The sequence below is a fragment of the Electrona antarctica genome (assembly GCF_951216825.1).
Source record: "Electrona antarctica genome assembly, chromosome: 9".
Lineage (NCBI taxonomy): Eukaryota > Metazoa > Chordata > Actinopteri > Myctophiformes > Myctophidae > Electrona > Electrona antarctica.
In genome coordinates, this window is record NC_136790.1 from 42,383,670 (window position 1) to 42,408,452 (window position 24,783).

Genomic DNA, 24,783 nt, shown 5'->3' on the forward strand with positions numbered 1-24,783 from the left:
GCAGATCACATCGTACCAATGCTGCGCCTCTCTGCATACGCAGAGAACCCACAGCGTGCGTGGTGTGTCACCGTGTAAAATGGTGTCGTATCTGGCGAAGGGCGTTCTCAAGGACGCCGTGACACGTTTTCTCTTTCTTTTTTTCCCTCCTTTCTGTCCCCGCGCTTAATGGGAGCACACTAATTATCCATCTTTCATCCACGTGATTGGTTATTATTCATAGTTATACTGCGCGTCCACACGCTGCCTGCTCCCGTTTCTGATTCCCTCCGCTCAGCCTATACAACACAATCATTCTGTCTCTCACACCATCCTTTTATTTATTTAATTTCTGTGTGTGTGTGTGTGTGTGTGTGTGTGTGTGTGTGTGTGTGTGTGTGTGTGTGTGTGTGTGTGTGTGTGTGTGTGTGTGTGTGTGTGTGTGTGTGTGTGCGAGCGCACGAGTGCGTGTAAATGACTCGAATTAGGGGGAACATACAGAGGCGCGTTATTGATTGACAGCAGAGAAATAGTCGGCGCGGCGTCATTATTTCGTGTCAGCAGCATGGTGCATGGCTTTGTTGCTATGGAGACCGTGTGGGGGGGGGGGTGGGGGGTTTGGCGGACAACGGGCCCCCGCTATACTGCTCGACGTGGCGGCGGGCGAGAGAGAGAGAGAGAGAAATGTTGGATGTGAAAATCTTGACAGGCTGGAGGTTTCAGGCTGACAGATGGACAGAGAGAGAGAGAGAGAGAGGCAGAGAACGGCGAGAGGGCAGAGAGACAAGCAAGCAGATTGTCTTCACATTGGGACTATCTGGCTCGAAGACACATGGAGAGCATGTTTTTACATGTCTGTCTGCTTGAACCTGAAACACACACACACACACACACACACACACACACACACACACACACACACACACACACACACACACACACACACACACACACACACACACACACGTGCGCACACACACACACACACACTGCCATTGGCACTATAAATTATACATAAATAAACTAGATAAAGTGCCCCTCGGGGCACAGGTCTCCACCAGTGCAGGTCAGGTTCTTCTTACGCCTTGGATGGCAATTGGATGATTTGAGGCATTTTGTTCCAAAAATGTGTGTTTGCAAAAATCCACCTGTTGGTGGCGCTATAAGAGGCCAATGTGAAAAGGGTGGGATATATTCCTCGGCCTAGTAGGAAAGTCTGTGAAAGTTTCCACGTAAATTGCACGCTGCTTTCATGATTTGAGGGTTTTTGTGACAAACGGGCCAATCCTGCAAACTTTGAAAGCCAATGTTATCCAATTCGGATGGAATATGAAATATCGGACAGATCCGTCTTGAACACATGACTATTGAGATAGTGTGTAGCGATTTGCGGTATTTTTGGACAGAATCTGGAGGAGTAATATCCAAAAATTTGTTTTTCAAAAGTCGGCCTCCTGGTGGCGCTATAACAGGCAGTTCAGGTTCATCGGTGGCATCCAGGGAGTGTGTGTGCAAAATTTGGCATCGACCGGGTTAACGGTGCCGGAGATTAGCTGGTAACAGACGGACGGACGGACGGTCGGACGGACGGACGGACGCACACACACACACACACACACACACACACACACACACACACACACACACACACACACACACACACACACACACACACACACACACACACACACACACACACAGACACGGACGGACGGAGTACAAAACATATACTCTCTCCCCATGCCTTCGGCCTGGTGGAGACAACACATGAATGCATTATTTTATACTTAGCAAATTGGGTAAATTAGAGCAAAGATAATAGAGGATCAACAAGCTTTTAATGCGTCACACTGTGATGCTTTGTGAGCTTGTAGATCAGTTTTTTTTAAATTACTAAATATATGATATTCTATATTATGATGTCTGAAAGTTAAACGTAAGTGTTAAAAAATGCTTGTGACTAAATAAAACTGTATTGAATCCAATGGAACCGAGTGGCGCGCTACGAGCTTGTAGGTCTGCTATAGGTTATTTTTTTCCATTTTCTGAAAAGTAAACTTTCCAGCCGACAGCGGCAATGTGCTCATTGTTTGATCGTGTTGCACGTTGCTTGTAGAGTGTAATGTGTGAAGCAGAAACCGGTCGTAAACAGGTTTATTAGACTCGTGCTAAAATATGCTGTTATTCACAATCCGTCGTTATCTATAGGACCAGGTGCACGCACGCACGCACACACGCACACACGCACACACGCACACATGCACCCACACGTGCACATTCTCTGCGGTTCAGAGTCTCGGGTCCTTCCACGCGACGAGTGGGATGCATATGGCGTTTCCATGGTGATCTATCTTTAGTGGCGAAAAAAAGCCAACTGTTAGAAACTGCTACCATGTTCTCTGAGAACGAACAATCTCATTTCCTCTCATGCAGAAAGGCTTTTCTTTATTTCTTTCTTTCTTTCTTTCTTTCTTTCTTTCTTTCTTTCTTTCTTTCTTTCTTTCTTTCTTTGAGTACTAGGAGGATTTGTTATTCTCAAAACAGTGTGCAGAAAGTGTTAAAATTATGTTTTTTTTATGTGACCACACCCACCAGTTCATTAACTGTTTCCGCACCGGCCCCGAGAAAACGAGATTAATTCACCTTTGCAATGGATGCCATGCCCGGCATCCCAAGATTTGTTTTATTCCCCATAATCCAGCGGTAAAAAATATATAATTAGCATGATTAGCATTTTTATGCTAACGGACCGTGACGTTTACCTAAAAACAGCCACACTGCACTACGAGCTTGTTATCTGTTTTTTTTCTTTTATCGTGAAAATGTGGCGCAAATCTTTGAATATATATTCTTTCAGAGCGAACGTTTTTAACTCAAATCTTTGCTTCTGCAAGGTCCCTGGAACAACATATTTTCAAATGGGGGTCCGCGGCCAAATACAGATAATTCTACGGATCCTTGACATGAAAAAGGTTGAGCACCACTGACATAGAAACATGAGGTTTTTCAGAAAGAAACATGAGGATTTTCAGAAAACTGTAAGGATTTAGAAGGCATTTGTAGAATCTGTTCTCAGGTCTAAATGGGTTAAGGGTGTATACAGACCTCCTTTAATCACCTCTACACTAAATATCACTGCCGATATCTCGTAGATCTAGTATTTTGTCGGAATGTTTGCCCCCCAGAATACAGTGACGGTAGCGTTCAAAGTGTTAAATGTCCCCGTCCGTCCTGTCTGTTTAGAAACAGCTGGATTTGAGGGAGGTACCATTTGTCACAACGGATTTAGATGGCAGATCCTGCGGTGTTTGACAGACAGCGGAGCATTAACCAACCATGAATTATAGAGGAAGAGCAGAGAGGAGAGGAAGGAACGACGAGCCAGCTGGAAACTTTATGGGGAGAGTTTTGAAACCAACTCATAAATCTTTGGCCTAACTAGGAGACAAATACGAATATATTGCGGATATCGTATCGCAGAGATTTAAATTTATTGTGAAATTGTTCTCCGTCATACATACACTGAGAACAATTGTATATTTTTGCTGAGCTGCATTTCGTGTTACAACTTAAACCCTCGTTCTGTCTCTGTTCTGCGGGGAGAGAGGGGGGGGGGGGGGGGGCAGAGCAGCTCGCGATTCATTTTCAATGGGAGTCACCTGGTTTTGACGAAACAGCCTTGCTTGATGGCTCCGTTCTGCCCTCCTCCCCCATCGAGCAGAGCTGTTCTGTCAAAACCACGTAACTCCCATTGAAAATTAATTGCATGCTGTTCTGCTCCCCAGCCCCCAGAAAAGAGACAGAACATGTAAATAACTTTTCTTTTTCACTTCAGAACATTTCAGCATGACACTTCAGCTCAAGAATCTCAATATTTTAAACTATAATCTCAACATGGCCATGAAAAGCCTTTCCAATGATGTAAACAATCATCAAAAACAAAAAAACGTGCAGCTCTGCAGCAATAGTTAGGCATACAAGAATGTAAAAAAAAAATCTTATGAAGCTACTTTGTGCAAAAGCATTACGTAATGGTCAAACCCTGAAATAATTTACATATGAGCTCCCTTCTCCCCCTCACATATATAAAACAAGTCCCTGCAAAGGATGAATGTCAACTTAAACAGAGGAAATGTCAACTTAAACAGTGGAACAAAACCAAAATACAGCCAGAGGGATGTCTTTCTCTAGTGAGTAGTGACTCACATTTGCGAAAATGTTGAGGTCACTAAGATTAACGTTGAGTCGTGCAAAAACAACGTCAGACCCTAGCTGCCAAATATGATTAATGACGACATGTACAGCGGACCGTATAACAACCACTGGTTGTTGATAACATAATAACGTGCAGGCTTTATAAATGTACACAAACATTTGACACATTTAGACCTGAGGCTGATAAAATAAAAAACAGTTTTCTGAAAAACCTATGTTTCTATGTCAGTGGTACTCTTTTTTATTTTATTTTATTTATTTATTTGACAGGGACAATGCTCATTAATCAACATTTCAGTTTTCACTTCCATGTAAATGTGCCAGAGTTAGCCATAAGCTAATTTACATCTGTATAGTCCCTGAGCAGGCTCTTAAAATGGTAGTAAAACTAAACATACAGTACAATACAATGCAATACAATACAGATAAAAGAAAGACAGAGTGTATAGTGTGCCAGCACACAACACCATGCGTTGATGCTCAACCTTTTTCATGTCAAGGACCCCCATAATTTTCTGTATTCGGCCACCATCTGAAAATATGTTGTTCCAGGGATCCCCCAGAAGCAAATATTTGAGTTAAAAACATTCGCTCTGAAAGAATATAGTCAATGATTTGTGCCACATTTTCAAGATTTTTCAAAAATAGCAGATCTGAGCTCATAACGCGGCACTCGGTGTAGATCTGCTATTTTTCAATAGCTAAAGTATATAATATAATCCAGGGGTTCTCAACGTTTTTGGCCGGGGACCCCGGAAATGCTTTGGCAATGTCTCGGGACCCCCGCCCCGCCCCCTCCCGACCCCCAATATAAATTGACTGCTACAATAACCTTAAACCCCTTTTGGTGTTTTAAGCATTGTTATAATTTAGCTATTGAAAAATAGCAGATCTACAAGCTCATAGCGCGCCACCGAGTGGCGCGCTACGAGCTTGTAGGTCTGCTATTTTTGAAAAAAAGTGAATATAAAATTAAAAAATAAATCTTTTTTTTTTTTTTTATATAATTTGGGGACCCCCTAAAATAATTTGGCGACCCCCCGAGGGGTCGCGACCCACGGGTTGAGAACCCCTGATATAATCCACCAAAATGGGTTCCTGTCCTGAATGGGTTAACGGTAATGTTCTAAATGCGGTATATGATTTTATATGATGTCGGAAATATTTTGTGGGCTTTGATAAACATTGCCAGGGTGCGGCGGTGGCTCAGGGGTAGAGTGGCCGGATGTTAACCGCAAGGTTGCCAGTTCGAACCCGGGCTCCCCCAGTTAGTGTCGAGGTGTCCTTGAGCAAGACACTGAACCCCTAATTGCTCCCGATGTGCTGTTTGGTGCCTTGCATGGTTTCCGCCACCATCAGTGTATTTCTACTTCTACATAAGTAAATTGTACGTTTGTTCTCACTATAGAGGTTTTGCTGATAATGTTGTGAGTGTAATGTGTTTCTCAGTGGAAAGGGGTGAAGCTTAGGAGACCAGTGTTTGCTCAGTGTGTGAGTTGGCCATTCCTCATACACTGTTTGAAATGGAATATCTCATTTCATTGTGGTATCTTTCCTCGTTGTTTGTTTTATCTAGATAGAGCCACTATTTATTTTATGTTACAGGCTTGCATGCCATATTTGCCAAACTGTGGCCTTCTTTACACAAATAAGATACACCAACACCAACTTCCTGGGAAATAAAGAACCCCAATATATGTCTGTGTCCTATTTGCCAGGCTACATAAATGCACCATTTACTATTTAGAGACATTATATACTGTAGACTATATACAATCAACTTGGGACTGTGTGAGGATTTTTATACATTGGAATACTTGAAATCTGCACAATGAGCACTTTTCCTTTTGGTAGGCTACTTCAAGTACATTTTGAGGCCAATCCTTTTATACTTTTACTCAAGTACATTTTGAATTCCGGACTTTTACTTGTAATAGAGTATTCTCTATATTGCAGTATTGATACTTTTACTTAAGTAAAACATTTGAGTACTCACCCAAGCTCTGTATCTAAACAGAAACAAGGACACTTATCATCAATATAAATGTACTGTCATTTCCTAATTAACACACCAATTGCGGGACATTCTAATTAACTGCATGTCCCTCGCTGCTACATGATAGCATTGGACGAACAAACTTGTCCTAAGCCGACAGTAAATAGCGAGAATCACACAGCATACCTCAAAAGAAAGCGTAACTTGTCCACTCTAATTTAAAAAAAATGTGATTTTATCATCTTCCATTCTGGAGATATGCACCTTTATGTAACACCTGCTTTTGTAGTATGTACTCTTCTTGAACAGAAAGCCTAATTAGAAGCGGTTTTATGTCAGACGCTGTGTATCGTTCCAACTCGGATAGCCGTGTTCGCCTGCTGTTTTTCCCTCCGAGGTGGAACGACTGTTCTGAGGCGGTTAGTATTGCTGTCGAGCCTTCCCAACTCTCGTAACAACACAACACATTTGGAATGTTCTATCTGACCGGCGTTGATCATCATGATAAAGAAATAACCGCTCGCCGAGGGACGATACAATCCGTGAGTTTTTTTGTTTGAATATGAAGAAAAAAGGAGACCGAAATCTGACGGACAGACACTGCAGTCACACTCGGGTCAGATTACACACACAACCCCTCCGTTGAAACACAGAGGAGAGAGCCCTCCCCTCTCTGAAACAAAGAGAGCGAAACAAGAAGAGGTGCACCCTGTTGCACCGACACGATCGGCTTGGTATGAAGCCATTCTTTTGCCCGGAGTTGCATGCGAGTCTCCGAGCAGCCATTACGTGACAATACAGGGGTTGCCTTCATCCTGTTTTCAGGAAGGGAGGGGGAGAGGCATTTTTTTCATTTTTTTTGGGATCACGTGATCGGAGTGTTGTGCTATCATCCAATGCTAGTTGGTAAAGTGCCCGGGTGTGTAGAAAGACGATTGAAAGTATTCAATAAAAACATGCGGTAAACGTAGAAATCCCTTTCCCGCATCGGACCGTTGGGATTTGGACCACGTAGAAATCCTTCTCCCGCAATTGGTGTGTTAACGTTAGAAAGGCTTCCAGGAAATTGCAAATAGAGCTAGTTTTGAATCCTAAAAATGTATTATAGGCCAATATTTTCAGTAAATATAGTAAGTAAAACTAGCGGGGTACGGTGGCACAGTCGGTATTGCTGTCGCCTAACAGCTAGAAGGTACTGGGTTCGATTCCCGCTGGGGGCGCTGTGGGCGTTGGGGGCGTGTTCCCTCCTCCGCGTCATCAGTGCCCATACCCGAGGCGGGGGTTGGCGAAAGGGCCTTTCTGTGTGGAGTTTGCATGTTCTCCCTGTGTGCCCTAGGGTAGGTACCCTCACATGTTCTCCCCGTGTCCCCTAGGGTAGGTACCCTCACATGTTCTCCCCGTGTCCCCTAGGGTGGGTACCCTCACAAAAAACATGCAGTAATTCTGGCCTCTAAACTACCTCCCCCTGGCCAGCTGGGGCGCCTGATGGAGGGGAAATGAACTGTTCGGAATAACGTGTTCCTTCCACGCACTTTGTCCGGCCAGGGAAACTCACCTGTCAGGTGAAAAGAAGCGGATTGGACTCCTCATGCATAGAAGGAAGCATGAGGTCAGTCCGCTGCCCCCCCAGGTTGGCAGAGGAAGTGTAGCGCCCATAATTACATTAGATAATTGACAATTGAAAAAATGCGTTGCAGAATCGTGGGATACAAATTATAAATAAATAAAAAAGTAAGTAAAACTAGCAACTGCTAGAACCTGCTCGAGGTTGGAACAACAATATGTAATCCATATCACAGCCTTGCTGCTCAATGAGTATGCACCTTAGTACTATGTACTTAGTTTTCCCATTCTTATAGTAAGTACAATACTTGTGGTGTTGTAGTGGAGTGATATGAATCCAGAAATACGCATACTCAATAGGGGTGGGATGATATATCGATATTGACTTGTGATATATATCGCAATATCGATATATCGCGGCGATATATTATATCGCTGCGATATATATCGTATCGTCCTCCCAATATCGTGATATTGATTGGTTAGTACTAGTAGTAGTATAGGCTTGTAGTTAGGGGTGGGTCCCGAACCTCGGGACCAAGCAGGTACCGAACCGAACACGCATGGGTACCGGGTACCCATTACAATAATTCAATTTCGGTTCTAACTATCGGTTCGTACAGACGTGGGCATGCAGTCACGCTCTAATTATTCATTTATTTAACAGCACAATCCTGTTGTAAGTAAGGAGTAGAGTAGCTGCGAGCGTCTCTCTCTCTCTCACTCTCTCTCTCTCTCTCTCTATGCAGCATTGACAGGGGACGTGGGGGTGGGGGGATCGTTTGGGTATAATGTTTGCGCTTCAGCCAGTCAATCAGTGAGACAATAGCATGCAGCTGAGTGATCAGCGAACGGCCATGCACATCAAAGGCAGAGTCTCACGGCTGTACAGAGTTGCTAATTAATGGCTCCTCTGACTGCACTCCCAACGCACGCACGCACGCATGGAAAGAATCACTTCTGTCCGTGACAATAACCAATCTTACAGTTTGAATTGTACACACGCACATGTACAGCAAATATATATATAAAAAAAGTTTGTGTGCGTGCATGTTGCAGTGCTCCTCAGTCAGACAGGCTTTCTTTTGTTATTGTCAAAATGTGTTATTCTCACTTTTATCCTCAACATACGGTTGAATAAAGGATAATATGTTACTCTATTCATTACATGTCTTAAATTGACATGTAATGGCGTCTACGGCAGGACACAAGGAAATGGTGTCCTGAAATGGGTTTCTCGTTATATTCAGTGCTCCTCAGTGCTCCTCAGTGCTCCTCAGTCAGACAGGCTTTCTTTTGTTATTGTCAAAATGTGTTATTCTCACTTTTATCCTCAACATACGGTTGAATAAAGGATAATATGTTACTCTATTCATTACATGTCTTAAATTGACATGTAATGGCGTCTACGGCAGGACACAAGGAAATGGTGTCCTGAAATGGGTTTCTCGTTATATTCAGGGAGCAGTTTGTCATAATCTGGCAAATGGTTGTCGTATCGCGGGCAGCGATCAGCCGTACAGGAAGCACCGATAATGTTGCCGAGCGTAATCCAGGAAGCAATAATGCAGCGCTATTTAAAAAAGATGGACTGCAGCCCTATACCTTACTTTCTCCAGGGAATTTAAGGAGAGTGCAGAAAGGCAGTTTAACAAGGTTAAACATCATTAAGTATCGCTTTCTATAGCTCACAGCTTTTTAAAGTGGGGCATATATATATGTATATATATATATATATATATATATATATGATAAACTGCTGAGGAAGCCAGCATGTTGCATTTTAATGTGAAGTGATTGTACAGACGGATGCATGTGCATGCCATAACTAGCAGATTGGTGCATTTGCATGCCCTAACTAGCTCCCCGCTGTCAGCTGGACTGGAGTGAATGTAAATGCAACAGAAATATTAGCATATGTATTTATGTTTGGCCACCAGAGTCTTCACAGAGCTATAGCTGTCACTAGTGCATATACTGTACTGTACTGTACTGTATCTGTGCAGAAGAGAAATATGTTGATGCAGCAATGGCTGGAAATAGCCCCGATTGAAAGGCTTATAGCTGATGTGGACCTGTTCTTGAGATGTCTTATGGGCTGACTGGTGTGTGTGTGTGTGTGTGTGTGTGTGTGTGTGTGTGTGTGTGTGTGTGTGTGTGTGTGTGTGTGTGTGTGTGTGTGTGTGTGTGTGTGTGTGTGTGTGTGTGTGTGTGTGTGCGTGTGTGCGTGTGTGCGTGTGTGCGTGCGTGCGTGCGTGCGTGCGTGCGTGCGTGCGTGCGCGCGTGCGTGCGTGCGCGGCTAAAGCCTGATTATGTGAGTGCTTGTGGCATGTCATAGAGAGCTACTGTACTGTATCCCCTCCCCCTGTACCAGGCACACACAGTGGTGGAAAAAAAGTACTCAAATATATATATTTATATATATTTTTGCTTAAGTGATAGTATCAAGGGGGGCCCGGTGGCCTAGCGGTCCAGGCACATGTCACATATGCTCTGGCCTGACAGCGTGTCACGTGTTCGAGTCCCGTTCATGACAACCTTTGCTGCGTGTCTCTTCCCGTCTCTCTCTCTCCCTCTTTCCTGTCAATCTTCACTTGAAACCATCAATAAAGGCAGAAAAGCCAAAAAAAGAAAAGTAATAGTATCAATTCTGTAATCTTGAAATACTATAGTATTATTTTGTATTGGCATCAACATGTAGGCCTACTTGAAGTACCAAACGTAGAAGTACTCTTTGAGCTATACAAGCTCATACAATATGTCGCATCGCAACACATTGTGAGCTTGTAGATATGGGTTGTAATAATGTTCGAAATCTACAAAGTAACTAAAGTTTCCAAATAAATGTAGTGGAGTAAAAGTACATTTCAGGCTTTCAAATCTTTTGAAAGTATAGCACATCTACAAGCTCATACAATATGTCGCATCGCAACACATTGTGAGCTTGTAGATATGGGTTGTAATAATGTTCGAAATCTACAAGTAACTAAAGTTTCCAAATAAATGTAGTGGAGTAAAAGTACAATATTTCCCTCTGAGATGTAGTGGAGTAGAACTAAATGTATTGGAAATTGGAAATACGCAAGTAAAGTACAAATACCTCCAAATGATACTGAAGAACATAGTACTTGAGTAAATGTATAGCCTATACTTAGTTACTCTCCACCACTGGCGCCACACACACACACACACACACACACACACACACACACACACACACACACACACACACACACACACACACACACACACACACACACACACACACACACAATAATGCAATACATACCACGCACGCACGCACGCACACACGCACACCCACGACAGAGCGCATGCAAAAACATTTTCGTATGGCTGTGTGCAGGTGTGCACGGCTTACTGACACAGATGCACAAACACATACTGTATGCACCCACACAACCCGCACACACGCGAGGCATGGAGGCAGGGAGCCGCAGAGATCAATGGCAGAGCATCCTCTCTTGGAGACAATTAAAAGAGAATGTGTAATGAGCCTATTTATAGGCTGATCTATTTGAATCCAGGGCATTCTCCTGCAGTATACGTAGCGTAGGAGAGGAGAGCCACGCGGAGAAGCATATTTGTTCTGCCCTCCTCCGTCGCCTCGCTCGTTTTTTCTCCCTCTGCCCCTGACCCCCCCCCCCCCCCTCCCTCCAGCCCACACTGTATCCCCCTCTGCCCCTGATATATTCAGTGAAATCACTGAATATATCTTTAAAATAGTCAATCTGCAAGCTCGATGTAGATTTAGCATGACGTAAATAGAGCCGTGTTGTTTTTGGCAGGGTTGTTTTTGGCATCACATTTTAGTTTTAGTCATAGTCTCTTGAATCGTTATTTTGTTTTAGCCACATTTTTGTCACCTGGAATGTTTTAGTGTGTTAGTCTATTTTTAGTCGACTAAATCTACAGTTGATTTAGTCGACTAAAATGTATTTTGGCGGTGCCTTGGTGCCGTCGTAAAGACTGATTTTACACTTGAGAGCCGATCTACAAGCTCACAACGCGTCGCCGTTGTGAGCTTGTAGATCTGCTATACTTTCAGCATGCAACCAAGTGTGAAATGACTGGATCTAGTTAGTCTATAGTTATTATTTGTTGACGGAATTGTCAATATATTTAGTTTTAGTCATCACAGCTTAGTTTTAATTTAGTTTCCATTTGATTTTCATCAGTGAAAAAAAGGTACAGTAGTCGACGAACATTTTTTGCTCACTGTGAGCGTGTAGATTGACTGTTTTCACTATTTTACAGCTTATAAAATAATAATAATAATAAAAAGTGACATGCAAGGTTTCCGTCCCTTGTTGGTGGTATAGATTTGCATCTGATCCCAGGCAGCCTCCCATATGTCTGCTGATCACAGCCCTGGGTGTCATGGGAGAGAATGTAAGCTAATAAGGCACCATGGAGTGGTGTTCTTTCATAATGCATCGTATGTCTCATGCACAACCAGCTCCTCCTAGGACCAGGTGCAGTCTGTGTGTGTGTGTGTGTGTGTGTGTGTGTGTGTGTGTGGTAAATGGTGCATTTATATAGCGCCTTTATCCAAGGCGCTTTACATAGATTGTGCATTACATTCACCCATTCACACACACATTCATACACCGATTGCGGCGGAAGCCATGCAAGGTACCAACCAGCACATCGGGAGCAATTTGGGGTTCAGTGTCTTGCCCAAGGACACTTCGACATGTAGCCAGGAGGAGCCGGGATTCGAACCGCCGACCCATGGATCATTGGACGACCTGCTCTACCTCTTGAGCCACAGTCGTGTGTGTGTCTCCACACAAGTATACTAGAATTAGACAAACCGACATTGTGAGGACCATTTTCCTTGGCCTCACAAGAATTGTTTTTGTTTCATTATTCAAAGATCTTTAGAGAACGTTTCATGTTGTGGTTATACTAGGCTCAGGCCCAATAAACCACACCAGTGCAATGCTTAATTGGGTCGTCCACTCACAGTTAACAGCCTTTGTATTGAAATGTTTGTGCTTGAAATGTACTGTAATTCTGCAAACTGTTAATACAATTTTCAATCAATCAATCAATCAATCAATCAAACAACTCCGTAATTGATAAAAAAAATCCAGAACTCCCGTTGACGGGATTGACGTAATTGTTTTATTTTTTATAATCGGGGGCTTTGTTTTAAATAATGTAGCAACTTTTAACATGTTTGGCTAACGGCCGATGTCCTCTACCTAAAACCGGCCGAAATCCTCGCGTGTACACTTGCGCATGCACGATCTTTATGTGCATAGCTGCATACATTTAGAGCTTAATTTGACTTAGATATGAAAATGAACGATGATCGCATAGCATCGGGGACAGACCACTGTGTAACACAGTGCAGAAAGATAGCCTATGTTGATGTTCCGTTTAACCGGAAATGACGACAACAGATTCGTTCTATTCGGCATAATGGTGAAGTTACCGCCACCATCAGGACCAGGGTGTCTAATACTATATGATTGCCCTGTGAAAATGAGATGATATTGTGTACAGTTGGGTGCCACCGATATTGTCCCTTATCATTTGACCCATTTAGGCCTGACCTCAAAATATTAAAAAATCCTTCTAAATCCTCCAGTTTTCTGAAATAAATATTTTCACGATTTTTCAATAATAGCAGACCTACGAGCTTGTAGATCTGCTATTTTTCAATAGCTAAATTATAACGTAATGTTTAAAACACCAAAAGGGGTTCCCGACCAAAATGGGTTAACTGTCCTTTTGCGCATATCACGCAAACCTCAGCAAAAAGAAAAGGACAATATCGATGGCCTCCAACTGTACCGCGACCATCAGGACCAGGGTGTCTAATACTATATGATTGCCCCGTGAAAATGAGATATATTGTGTATATCACAGATTTTTCTATTGGCATTAAAATGATGAATTAAAAATATGAATAGAGCTGGCAGAAGGCACTGAAAAGCTGCTATAGAGCGTCGCAGTCCCGCCCCCTACCATGGACCAGTCCCGCCCCCTACCATGGACCAGTCCCGCCCCCTACCATGGACCAGTCCCGCCCCCTACCATGGACCAGTCCCGCCCCCTACCATGGACCAGTCCCGCCCCCTACCATGACCCGTCCCGCCCCCTACCATGAACCAGTCCCGCCCCCTACCATGGACCAGTCCCGCCCCCTACCATGGACCAGTCCCGCCCCCTACCATGGACCAGTCTCGCCCCCTACCATGGACCAGTCCCGCCCCCTACCATGGACCAGTCCCGCCCCCTACCATGGACCAGTCCCGCCCCCTACCATGGACCAGTCCCGCCCCCTACCATGGACCAGTCCCGCCCCCTACCATGGACCAGTCCCGCCCCCTACCATGGACCAGGAAATGATTCTCCGTTCATTTTCCTCATAGACATTTCAGAAAGTATTTATTTAAAGACGTTTACGCCGCGGACAAAGCCAACTCGAGTCGTGACAAATCATGACAACAAACACAATTTTTTGGGGCCGAAAAAATAATTAGAAAGAAGAAAAAAATGGCAGGTTACAACACTTTTTTTTTGTTGTTTTTCTTCTTTGTAATTATTTGTTTGGTCCAAAATATTGTTTGTGTTGTCATGAGTTGTCACGACTCGAGTTGGCTTTGTCCGCGGCGTAACCGTCTTTAAATAAATACTTTACGAAATGTCTGTCGCAGTCCCGCCTCCTACCCGGGACCAGGAAATGAAATCCAATGCATCATTCTCATAGACATTTCGTAAAGTATTTATTTAAAGACGGTTACGCCGCGGACAAAGCCAACTCGAGTCGTGACAACTCATGACAACACAAACAATATTTTGGACCAAACAAATAATTAGAAAGAAGAAAAACAACAAAAAAAGTGTTGTAACCTGCCGTTTTTTTCTTCTTTCTAATTATTTGTTTGGTCCAAAATATTGTTTGTGTTGTCATGAGTTGTCACGACTCGAGTTGGCTTTGTCCGCGGCGTAACCGTCTTTAAATAAATACTTTACGAAATGTCTATGAGAATAATGCATTGGATTTCATTTCCTGGGCCCGGGTAGGAGGCGGGACTGCGACGCTCTATTGGGGTGGCAGTCCAAGGGTGTTTTAAGGGCATCACATCAACGCAACTCCTTGCAACTGCAGAGAGTGTTAGAGGGGCATCTAGGGGCTGAAATCCCATAAGAGGGCACTTTTGGACAAAACTAGCAGATCTACAAGCTCTCAACGCGGTGTGCTGTGACGCGTTCAGAGCTTGTAGATCGGCTATTTTCGGGGCGCACTCTTTAGCTAGTGGAGATGCGGTGCATGTGTACGACATGGATTTCTAAAGAAATTTGTTCAACGCAAAATACTGTGTTCACGTTCAGGAGAAAAAAGCAATTCTCCTGAATGGGTTAGGGTCTGGAGAGGGCAGTTGTTTTGCAGACGGGTAAAGGGGCAGGGGCTGAAGCCTTCTTTGATGTCTATGTGTGCATGTCCCTGGTGGCCGCTGGGCATAATGGCTGCATGCAACTACTCGCAAACCGTTTGGTTGCCAGGAGTATAGCATGGCGACTCATTGGTGTGGTTAGTTGGGCCTTTATAGGATTAGATATTTTTAGAGGTTAGGCTTTGGTGAAGGAATTATGCCAGATTTATAGAAATAGTTGTGCGCTTGCGTCGTGCATCGAACAAAAGTAGCCGATCTACAAGCACGTGCGTGCGTGTGTGCGTGCAGCGTTTACTCAACTTCCTAATTAGATGTTTAACAACATTCAAATGAGCATTGAGGAATTAATTATCATCATAATCACGTAATATTGGCTTACCGCATATCAAGGATCCTGTTCGTTCGGCAGATCTGGGCTCGATTGGCTATTTTCAGCCTGCAAACAAGTGTAAAATGACTTCTACTGGATCTCTTGTCCACTAGTCCCTTCCTAACGTTTTAGTCAAATTTTTATCTGTTGACGAAATTGACAGTATATTTAGTCTTAGTTTTAGTCATCATAGCTTAGTTTTCATTTAGTTTCCGTTTAGTTTCAGTGGAAAAAGGTGGTCGACGAACATTTTTCGTCTCAGTTTTAGGCGACGGAAACAACACTGTGCTTCATGTACTACATTACCCAGTAATGCATTGCTGCATGTGAAAAGCTACGCTGCCTTTGACAGCATTGAAATAATAAAGATCTAAGCCAAACTTCAACCTTTGTGCTGAGCATTTACAACGCATTTGATTTTATATTGATTGGGGAAACTTGCATTATACTGTAGTTATGGCTGCACTTTTCACCGTGATTCACAGAGGTGGATAGAGTTCAAAAGTTCAATGCTACGGGGGTTGGAGTTATTACAGAATCCACGCCATCATTAACCCATAATGCATTAATCCAGCACGGGTGCTATCCACGAGATTAATTTCCTAAACGATATGCTAATAGTATTCTGCCGTACGTGTGCTTAACCCATTCTGAACGGGAAACTCTTTTGGTGTTTTAAGCATTATGTTATGCTTTAGCTGTTGAAAAATAGCAGATACAAGCTCGTAGTGCGGTACCGAGTGCCGCGCTACAAGTTTGTAGGTCTGCTGTTGTTGAAAAATCGTGAAAATGTGGTGCAAATCTTTGAATATTCTTTCAGAGCGAACCTTTTTAACTCAAATCTTTGCTTCTGGGGGGGTCCCTGGAACATCATATTTTCCTATGGGGGTCGGCGGCCAACAATTACATATATTTTTAGGGTCCTTGACATGAAAATGTTTGAGAACCACTGACATAGAAACATGGGGTTTTCAAGAAAACTGTCAGGATTTAGAAGGCATTTGTAGAATCTTGTGTCAGGTCTACATGGATTAAAGCCTGGCAGAGGAGAGGGAGATACTTGTGCGGCTCTTGGCTTGTGAGGAGGAGGACGGGGGGGGGTTGAGGGGGGGGGGGGTCAGAAAGGCTTTGCCTCTCTTGAAAGGCATTATGTAAGACTCTGAGAGCCATGTGGAGCCTGTCATGACTCTATGACTAAGACGAGCAATTAGAGAGGCTGCTGTGTGTGTGTGTGTGTGTGTGTGTGTGTGTGTGTGTGTGTGTGTGTGTGTGTGTGTGTGTGTGTGTGTGTGTGTGTGTGTGTGTGTGTGTGTGTGTGTGTGTGTGTGTGTGTGTGGGTGGGAGAGCAAAAGAAAAGAACGGCAGATCATTAGAGTATTGTCTATCTATATTTCTTTGACACCCATACACTGCGTTAATTAAAATTAACACTGTCAATTTCACATGTGTGTATTCAAGCAGCGGTGGAGAGACAAGACAACAGGGAGCAATTCCTTACTCTCTCTCTCTCTCTCTCTCTCTCTCTCTCTCTCTCTCTCTCTCTCTCTCTCTCTCTCTCTCTCTCTCTCTCTCTCTCTCTCTCTCTCTCTCTCTCTCTCTCTCTCTCTCTCTCTCTCTCTCTCTCATTTTATTTGATGTGTAATAGTCTCATCTTAGTAATTTTTGTAAACACAAACATTGAAGACAAAAGTGAGGACGCAAATTAAGATTGGCCAGAATGAGATGATCCATGATGATGTATGATGATAAGAGCGCCCCTCACTGTGTGTGTGTGTGTGTGCGTGTGCGTGCGTGCGTGCGTGCGTGCGTGCGTGCGTGCGTGCGTGCGTGCGTGTTTTTATTGAGGGGCACTAGCCTCTCCTATATATCCAGCTTTGTGGGTTTGTTGTCATTGTGGGATCAGAAAGCAAACACAAACATTGTGTTAACACCCCGAACGCCCAGGGTTATTTAATCCATTAAATCAGAGCGCCCAGCGATTTATAGCAACGGAGCACTTTTACCGACGGACCGGATGTTATCCCGGATGTGGCTGTAGCAGCTAGATGTAGCCAAAACACTCTAGAGGCAACGGGAGGTATGATTAATTCTACCGTGACTAGCGACAGGACCGCGTACATTTTCCTTTCATGACGTACATTTTCCTTTCATGACGTACATTTTCCTTTCATTGTCAACGGCATTTAATGTTTAATGTACGTCATATTTCAGGCACATATGACGTGAATTCTCCTTTCATTGTCAATGGCAAATGTGAGACGTGACAGGACGAATATATATATAGGAGGGGCTAGCGCCCCCCCCAACAAACATTGAATGCCATTAACAATGGGTGGCCAGCTTTGAGTGTTTGTGTAAACACAAACATTGAAAACAAAGATGACGACGCAAATTGTGATTGGCCGACTTGAGATGATGTGTGATGATAAAAGCGCCCTGTGATTGTGGCTACTTGAGGTAGCTTGTACTGTGCGTGTGCGTGCGTGCATGCATGTGCATACATGTGTGTGCGTGTATGTGGTCTGCTGGAAGTGAAGCTTTATTAACACAGTGGATGCATATCTGTTTTTGAGGGGTGCTAGCCCCTCCTATGTCCAGATTTGAGGGTTTGTGTAAACACAAACATTGTCCTAACACAAACATTGAATGCCGTTGACAATGCATGGCCAGTTTAGTCTTAGTTTAAGTCATCGTAGCTTAGTTTTAATTTTGTTTCTATTTTGTTTTCGTCAGTGAAAATAGGTAGTCGACGAACATATTTTGTCATAGCTTTAGTCGACGAAATCAACACTGGTTGCGATGACTGTTAATCTCTCTCGCTCTCTCTCTCTCTCTCTCTCTCTCACAGGTCTGGGGGGCGACCAAGTGGACCTGGACAAGAGGAAAGAGGTGTACGGGCCCAACCTGATCCCTCCCAAGAAGTCCAAGACCTTCATGCAGCTGGTCTGGGAGGCTCTGCAGGACGTGACCCTGATCATCCTGGAGCTGGCCGCCATCATCTCTCTGGGCCTGTCCTTCTACCACCCGCCTGAGGGCATCGAGGGTGAGTGAGTGACTGACTGACGGTCACCTGTAGCATTATACATGGGCAACTGGCGGCCCCGGCGGGGGCCACATGCGGCCCTCACCTTCACTTATAATGTGGCCCTTAGGTTAATACCTGAATATTGTTATATTGCTGATTTCAGCTGTTACAATTCCAAACATGCAAACATGACGCATGAACACACATACCAGACCATGACGTTTTTCAGATTGACACAAACACAAAGCCTTTTAGTTTCAAAATCAGACCATGATCTGATGGTCTGAGGTTGACACTAATGGGTTTGATGGGTGTAGGTAAACATGCTTAATCCCCTCAAAGGTAATCACACTTTAAGCATTGACCTCCAGTAACCTCAGAAATAGACGAGGTAACAACAAGGCACACAGTGGTAAAGGCTGGATAGCAATGAATAGCCTAATGCTAGCGAAACCCAACACAACAACAGCCCCTCAAACTAGTAAACGTGCTTCCGCCCTCCCCCGAAAGTACTTCCCCCCGGGGCCAACCTTAAAGGAACACACACGGTAACACGGGTGACTGTGGCTCAGGAGGTAGAGCAGGTCGTCCAATGATCCATGGGTCGGCGGTTCGAATCCCGGCTCCTCCTGTCTACATGTCGAAGTGTCCTTGGGCAAGACACTGAACCCCAAATTGCTCCCGATGTGCTGGTTGGTACCTTGCATGGCTTCCGCCGCAATCGGTGTATGAATGGGTGAATGTAATGCACAATCTATGTAAAGCGCCTTGGATAAAGGCGCTATATAAATGCACCATTTACCATTTACCATTCCCAACCATAACACAGTACTAGTGTCTCACTGGGACGCTACAGTACAATAGTATGGTACAAAACACTGAAGTCCTTAAACCAGAAACCTAACCCGAGGACCATTGCTACAGAAAACATGCATGACGCATGAACACACAGACCAGACCATGACGTTTGTCACACAGTGAGTGAGTGATGAGTGAGTGTCAAACTGCTACTTGTGACTTCAATACCTGTCACAGTATACAGTCATGCACCAACACTCGCTCGCACAGATGCAAGCAAGGAGGTCAGTGGATTCATCAAGAAAAGGGTACATTGGGTGTGTGGTGTGTGTACCTATGTGTGTGTGCATGCAATTGCGTGCGTGCGTGCGTGCGTGCGTGCGTGCGTGCGTGCGTGCGTGCGTGCGTGCGTGCGTGCGTGCGTGCGTGCGTGCGTGCGTGCGTGCGTGCGTGCGTGCGTATACAAAGCTGTGTGAAGGTTAATGAGTAGTGAAATAACCTTGAGCTCCGTGCGGGCTCCCATACTGTACGTGCATCAGCTCTGCCGGCCATGAAACAGGAAATGAAGACAGGGAGGGCAGAACAAGCTGCTGAGTCGGCCACATCAATCATCTCCCCCATGCAGTGCCTTTAATGGAATTCCATTAGCCTGCATGCCAGCACAACCAATCTGGGGATGCGACCATTTGATGCTATGATTGGTGGTTTCAGCAATATCACGCTTATTATTACTACACTAAGTTATTTTTGTTTATGTTTACAGTTAGATGTTGGATCGTTTGTGCGTATTTAGGCCTCATTCACACTTAAAAGACACCTGTCTTGTGTCTTGTCCGTGTTTAATGGCCGCCCCAATGCATTTCCAATGGAAGTCACATGGTTTGACCAAACATTTTTGTTTGATGGGGTGGAGGGGGGCAGAACACAGCCATCAAACAAAAATGTTTGGTCGAACCATGTGACTTCCATTGGAAATGCATTGGGGCGGCCATTAATCACGGACAAGACAGGTGTCTTTTAGGTGTGAATGAGACCTTAGAGTGCATTAAGCGCTTTTGTGCCCATTCAGGGTATGGGATTGGGAAGGGAGTCCCCCAGTGGCTTAAAGGCCAGGCAGCCAATGAGGAAAATGTCACGACTATCAGTGTCGGCGACGAAATTTGCTTGCTTTCAAAAGCTAGATGTTAAACGCATAGAAATGCTAAAAGGAATTATTATGCTAATTACTGCATCCATCTGCACATACATACTAATCAGGGTTGCGTTTTAATGCGTAGAAGACAAATCTCACCCGTGTGAACTGAGTGGTGTAAGGTCTTATATAGACTCATCAGCTGTGGTCTGACGTAATGTCTGACGTAATGAAATCACACCCGGGTGAACTGGGTGACCGTAGCAACCATGCTAATTTTTTTGGAACAGACAGACAGACAGACACGTAAACTAACAAAGCCAGTCGTAGGAGTGGTTTACACCACTCAAAAATCTGGGGTTGATACTGTATTGTACGTGAGCCCCGCCCCCTCTCATACCAAACGCATTCTATAAGTCTGAGCGCCAAAACCTCCGGCGGGTATGAATAAGACCTCCGGCAGGTATGAATAAGACCTCCGGCGGGTATGAATAAGACCTCCGGCAGGTATGAATAAGACCTCCGGCGGGTATGAATAAGACCTCCGGCAGGTATGAATAAGACCTCCGGCGGGTATGAATAAGACCTCCGGCAGGTATGAATAAGACCTCCGGCGGGTATGAATAAGACCTCCGGCAGGTATGAATAAAACCTCCGGCGGGTATGAATAAGACCTCCGGCAGGTATGAATAAGACCTCCGGTGGGTATGAATAAGCACGAGTGAAATCAGCGATTCACACTGATAAGAATACATATATACTATATATATGAGTCTGAACCGCCTCGGTCACACTCACATTTGAATTGATTTGATTTACATTCAAATATGGACCTGGTGCTGAGATGGGGGGTGGGGGGGGGGGGTGGGTGGTGCAGTAAACAGTGAGATAGCTAGCCTATAGGGGAGGGAGGGAGGGAGGGAGAGAGAGAGAGAGAGAGAGAGAGAGAGAGAGAGAGAGAGAGAGAGAGAGAGAGAGAGAGAGATCCAAACGGCACGCAGACTAGAAATAGTCACAGTACAGCAGTGGGTTGACTTAATGCACATTTACATATGAAAGGTTTAACTGCAGCTATAAGCACGCACGCACGCACGCACGCACGCACGCACGCACACAAACACTGACACAAAACACCCCTATGGTTTGGCTGGTCAGACTGTAATGACTCTGAGTGTGATGATGGCTTTCCAACTGCCTGCCTTACTTTTTAGCATTTCATGGAGTTAAAGGACCACGGTTCATGTTTTAGGTTGTTATTATTAGAGCTTGATAATCGGCCTGCCTTATAGTGGTCTGCTGCGATATGACAGGTCTGCTATTCAGCACCACGGACAGCTTCAAACCCTCTATACCGTCTGATTGTGCGTGCGTGCGGTGCTCTACTCTACTCTCAGCACCAGAGACAGCTACTGAGCGTGCGTGGGTGCGTGCGTGCGTGCGTGCGTGCGTGGGTGCGTGCGTGTGGTGCTCTACTCTACTCTCAGCACCAGAGACAGCTACTGAGCGTGGTGTTACAACAACCTGCTCTGTCCTGTATATCTTCTCTATCCCAGGCGGCAAGGTTCCCAGGCTGGAATTAAAATGCACCCTATGTCAGCCTTCTGATTGGTCCCTGACTGACTAACCAGCAGGCTCGTTCCGCCCTGGTTCCGCCTTGTTTATGTTGAATTTGCTATAACATCATTTTTGGAAAAAAACAAAAACAAACATGATATGCCCAGTCACCATGATGCACCTGTGATGTTCCTTTTTACTGACACCAAGTTTAAAATATAAGTATATATGTGACCAGATTTGATCGAAGGACTGCCATTGGATTTTTTTCATTTTTGTTTTTATCATGTCATATGAAAGCAGGGAATCATAGCTTCAAATTGACATATTGGTTGTGCAGTTTGACCCACTAGTTTTTGAGATATGGCTTATAGAGTAATGTCTTGCAGAGATACAGCAATCTGAGAATTTGGTCTTCAAAGATGCAGTTCCACGGTCAGTGGCATTTGGGGGCGCTGTTTCCTCTTCATTGCTAAAATGAGGTACTCTACCCCCCCAGGCGGGGGCAGTATTGAGTCGAAAACAAGAGTGAAGCTATAGTTATTAATTCTGGGTCAGGGTATAGTAAGGAAATGAGCCTTTATAAAATTGTCAAATTCAAAAAAGTAGTAGGCCTATACTATAAATTACCCAATTGATTTACTTAAGTTAAAGTACTACTACCCTATTCATACTAATGCATATAAGGTTGAAGTGGTTAATGTATGTTTTATAATAATTATCAAAATCTACAAAGTAACTATAGTAACTGGAAAATGTCAATGTTTTAGCACCTATATTATGTTATTGGGGTAGATTCAAATAGTAGTCAAAGTTGAATACATAATGCAGTTACCACAGTTTTTATTAAACGTCCCTTTGTTCTCAATAGAGGGGAACAAAAACAAAGATACACAGCGTATTTGTAGCTTTGAATCTGTGTAGGTGAAGTTGAAACCAGTTCATCTTTGTAGCTCTGTAGCTTTGTGTCTTTTGCAACAGCTATACAAACGCTTACATTGACAGAATGGTAGACAGCATCTTTGCATCTGCCTGGCCTGGACTGTTAGCCGTTAGCTCCTGCCGCTAGCCGAATAGTACTAAGCCCGTTTTCAGCTAAATGCGGAAATGTCCAGGCTAAATAACTTATCGACGGGAGTCGTGTTAATATTATTTACTCGTCAATGTCATGTTCACTCCAAATAAACAAGTATTATGCACTTGATGCGGAGAGCCATCTTATAGAAGAGTTGCGATATTGAGGGGGCAGAAAACAGCCCGGTCACGTGGTTCATGTACTTGCACGAGCCCATAGACTGCAATGCATTCCGTAAACATGTACGTTGTCCTGCAGATTTTTATGTCATTGACGATGTATTCTGTCCATGGAGCCTTCCGTTTGGTTGGCGTTTTTTTGTTGTTACTAGTCATCTCTGTTGTTCTTATGTGAGTATCATAATGTCCCATAATCAGCATGTCTCTCATGTCTGCCGCCAACATGGATATCTGCTGACGTCTGTCATATACATCTAATGGATCCAACTTTAGCATACACGACTGTGCGGAATCGTTCTCTTTATCTGCCCGGCGCTTTGTGCATCTACACATGAAGTTTCGGATTTTATTGAGTTCATTGTCTCTAATAGGATAGACAACCTCGTTGGCTAATGTCTCCTCGTGGATATTTTCCTCCACTGTGACAATGTTACAGTCTGTGTCATCATTTTCAAATACACGAACATCGTCGATATCACCTGGCAAACTGGATTCTTCGTCCGAGTCATCTTCCTCTGTCAGACTTCCAACATCACCGTCATCCATATCTAAAAACTCCTCGAGCTCCTTGTCCAATTCTAGTTGATGGCTTGGTCTCAAACCTTCTGCCCTCAACATGTTAAGTAGAGTACAAATTCTTTTAGCGATAAAATCGCGTCTAGCAGCAGGGTCCATCGTGTTCTTTTCGTTTTCTGCTTCCATGTTCATTAAACGCCACACACACAGGCAGCTGTTTCTGTCGCTGAAATAAGGAACAATAAGGAAGTAAAACACAGCCAGAGCCAATCACAGGCGCCTGCGTCATACGGAATTAGCCAATCTCAGGCCGTCACTCAACATTTCACAAAAACAAAGAAGAAGAAATGCGGAAGTGTTTCAACATTTCCCCTTATACCAACGAAGAAGAAACGTAATGTTTTTTATTAATTAAACTGATATAACAACATAACGTGGCAAATAATTGTTTATTTGGAATGTACTTTGGCTGGTATTTAAGGTAAATATAACGCGACTCACTTTTATAAGTAATTTACCGCGGACATGCCGCATTTACCGCAATACATTGGCTTTAGTAATGCAGTTAGCTTATAATATTAGCACATTTAAGCTAACGGCTGGAGGACTACGGATAATCCGGTCAATAAAATCATTACACTTAAACATTAATACAATTATGTCATGTTTACATGCCGAGTTAAGCTCTGACATCTATTTCAGACCTGCGCTAACATTACATGAATAATAATATAGCTTCAGATCATTTTAGACAGAAAAATAAAAAAGGAAAAATAAAATAGTTTTTCAGCTGTCCTGAACAGTTGCCACCCCCGCGATGGCAGTCTCTATATCGCGTGGGGTCACATATATATATATATATATATATATACTTATATAATATAAGTATATCAATACACAGCAACTGAAAAACACAGCAACCAATGGGTGCGAAGAGGGGCACAACCATGG

At 43.9% G+C, this 24,783-nt stretch overlaps 1 protein-coding gene across 4 annotated transcripts in view; it reads left to right on the plus strand.

Moving 5' to 3' along the window:
• The window catches only part of atp2b2 (ATPase plasma membrane Ca2+ transporting 2), a 334,512-nt gene that overhangs the window by 209,792 nt on the left and 99,937 nt on the right, over nucleotides 1-24,783 (plus strand). For all 4 annotated transcript variants that reach the window (XM_079510385.1, XM_079510382.1, XM_079510384.1 and 1 more), the window contains one exon: nucleotides 18,402-18,596. In XM_079510385.1, the coding sequence (XP_079366511.1) occupies nucleotides 18,402-18,596 (195 nt within the window). The remainder of the gene's footprint in view (nucleotides 1-18,401; nucleotides 18,597-24,783) is intronic.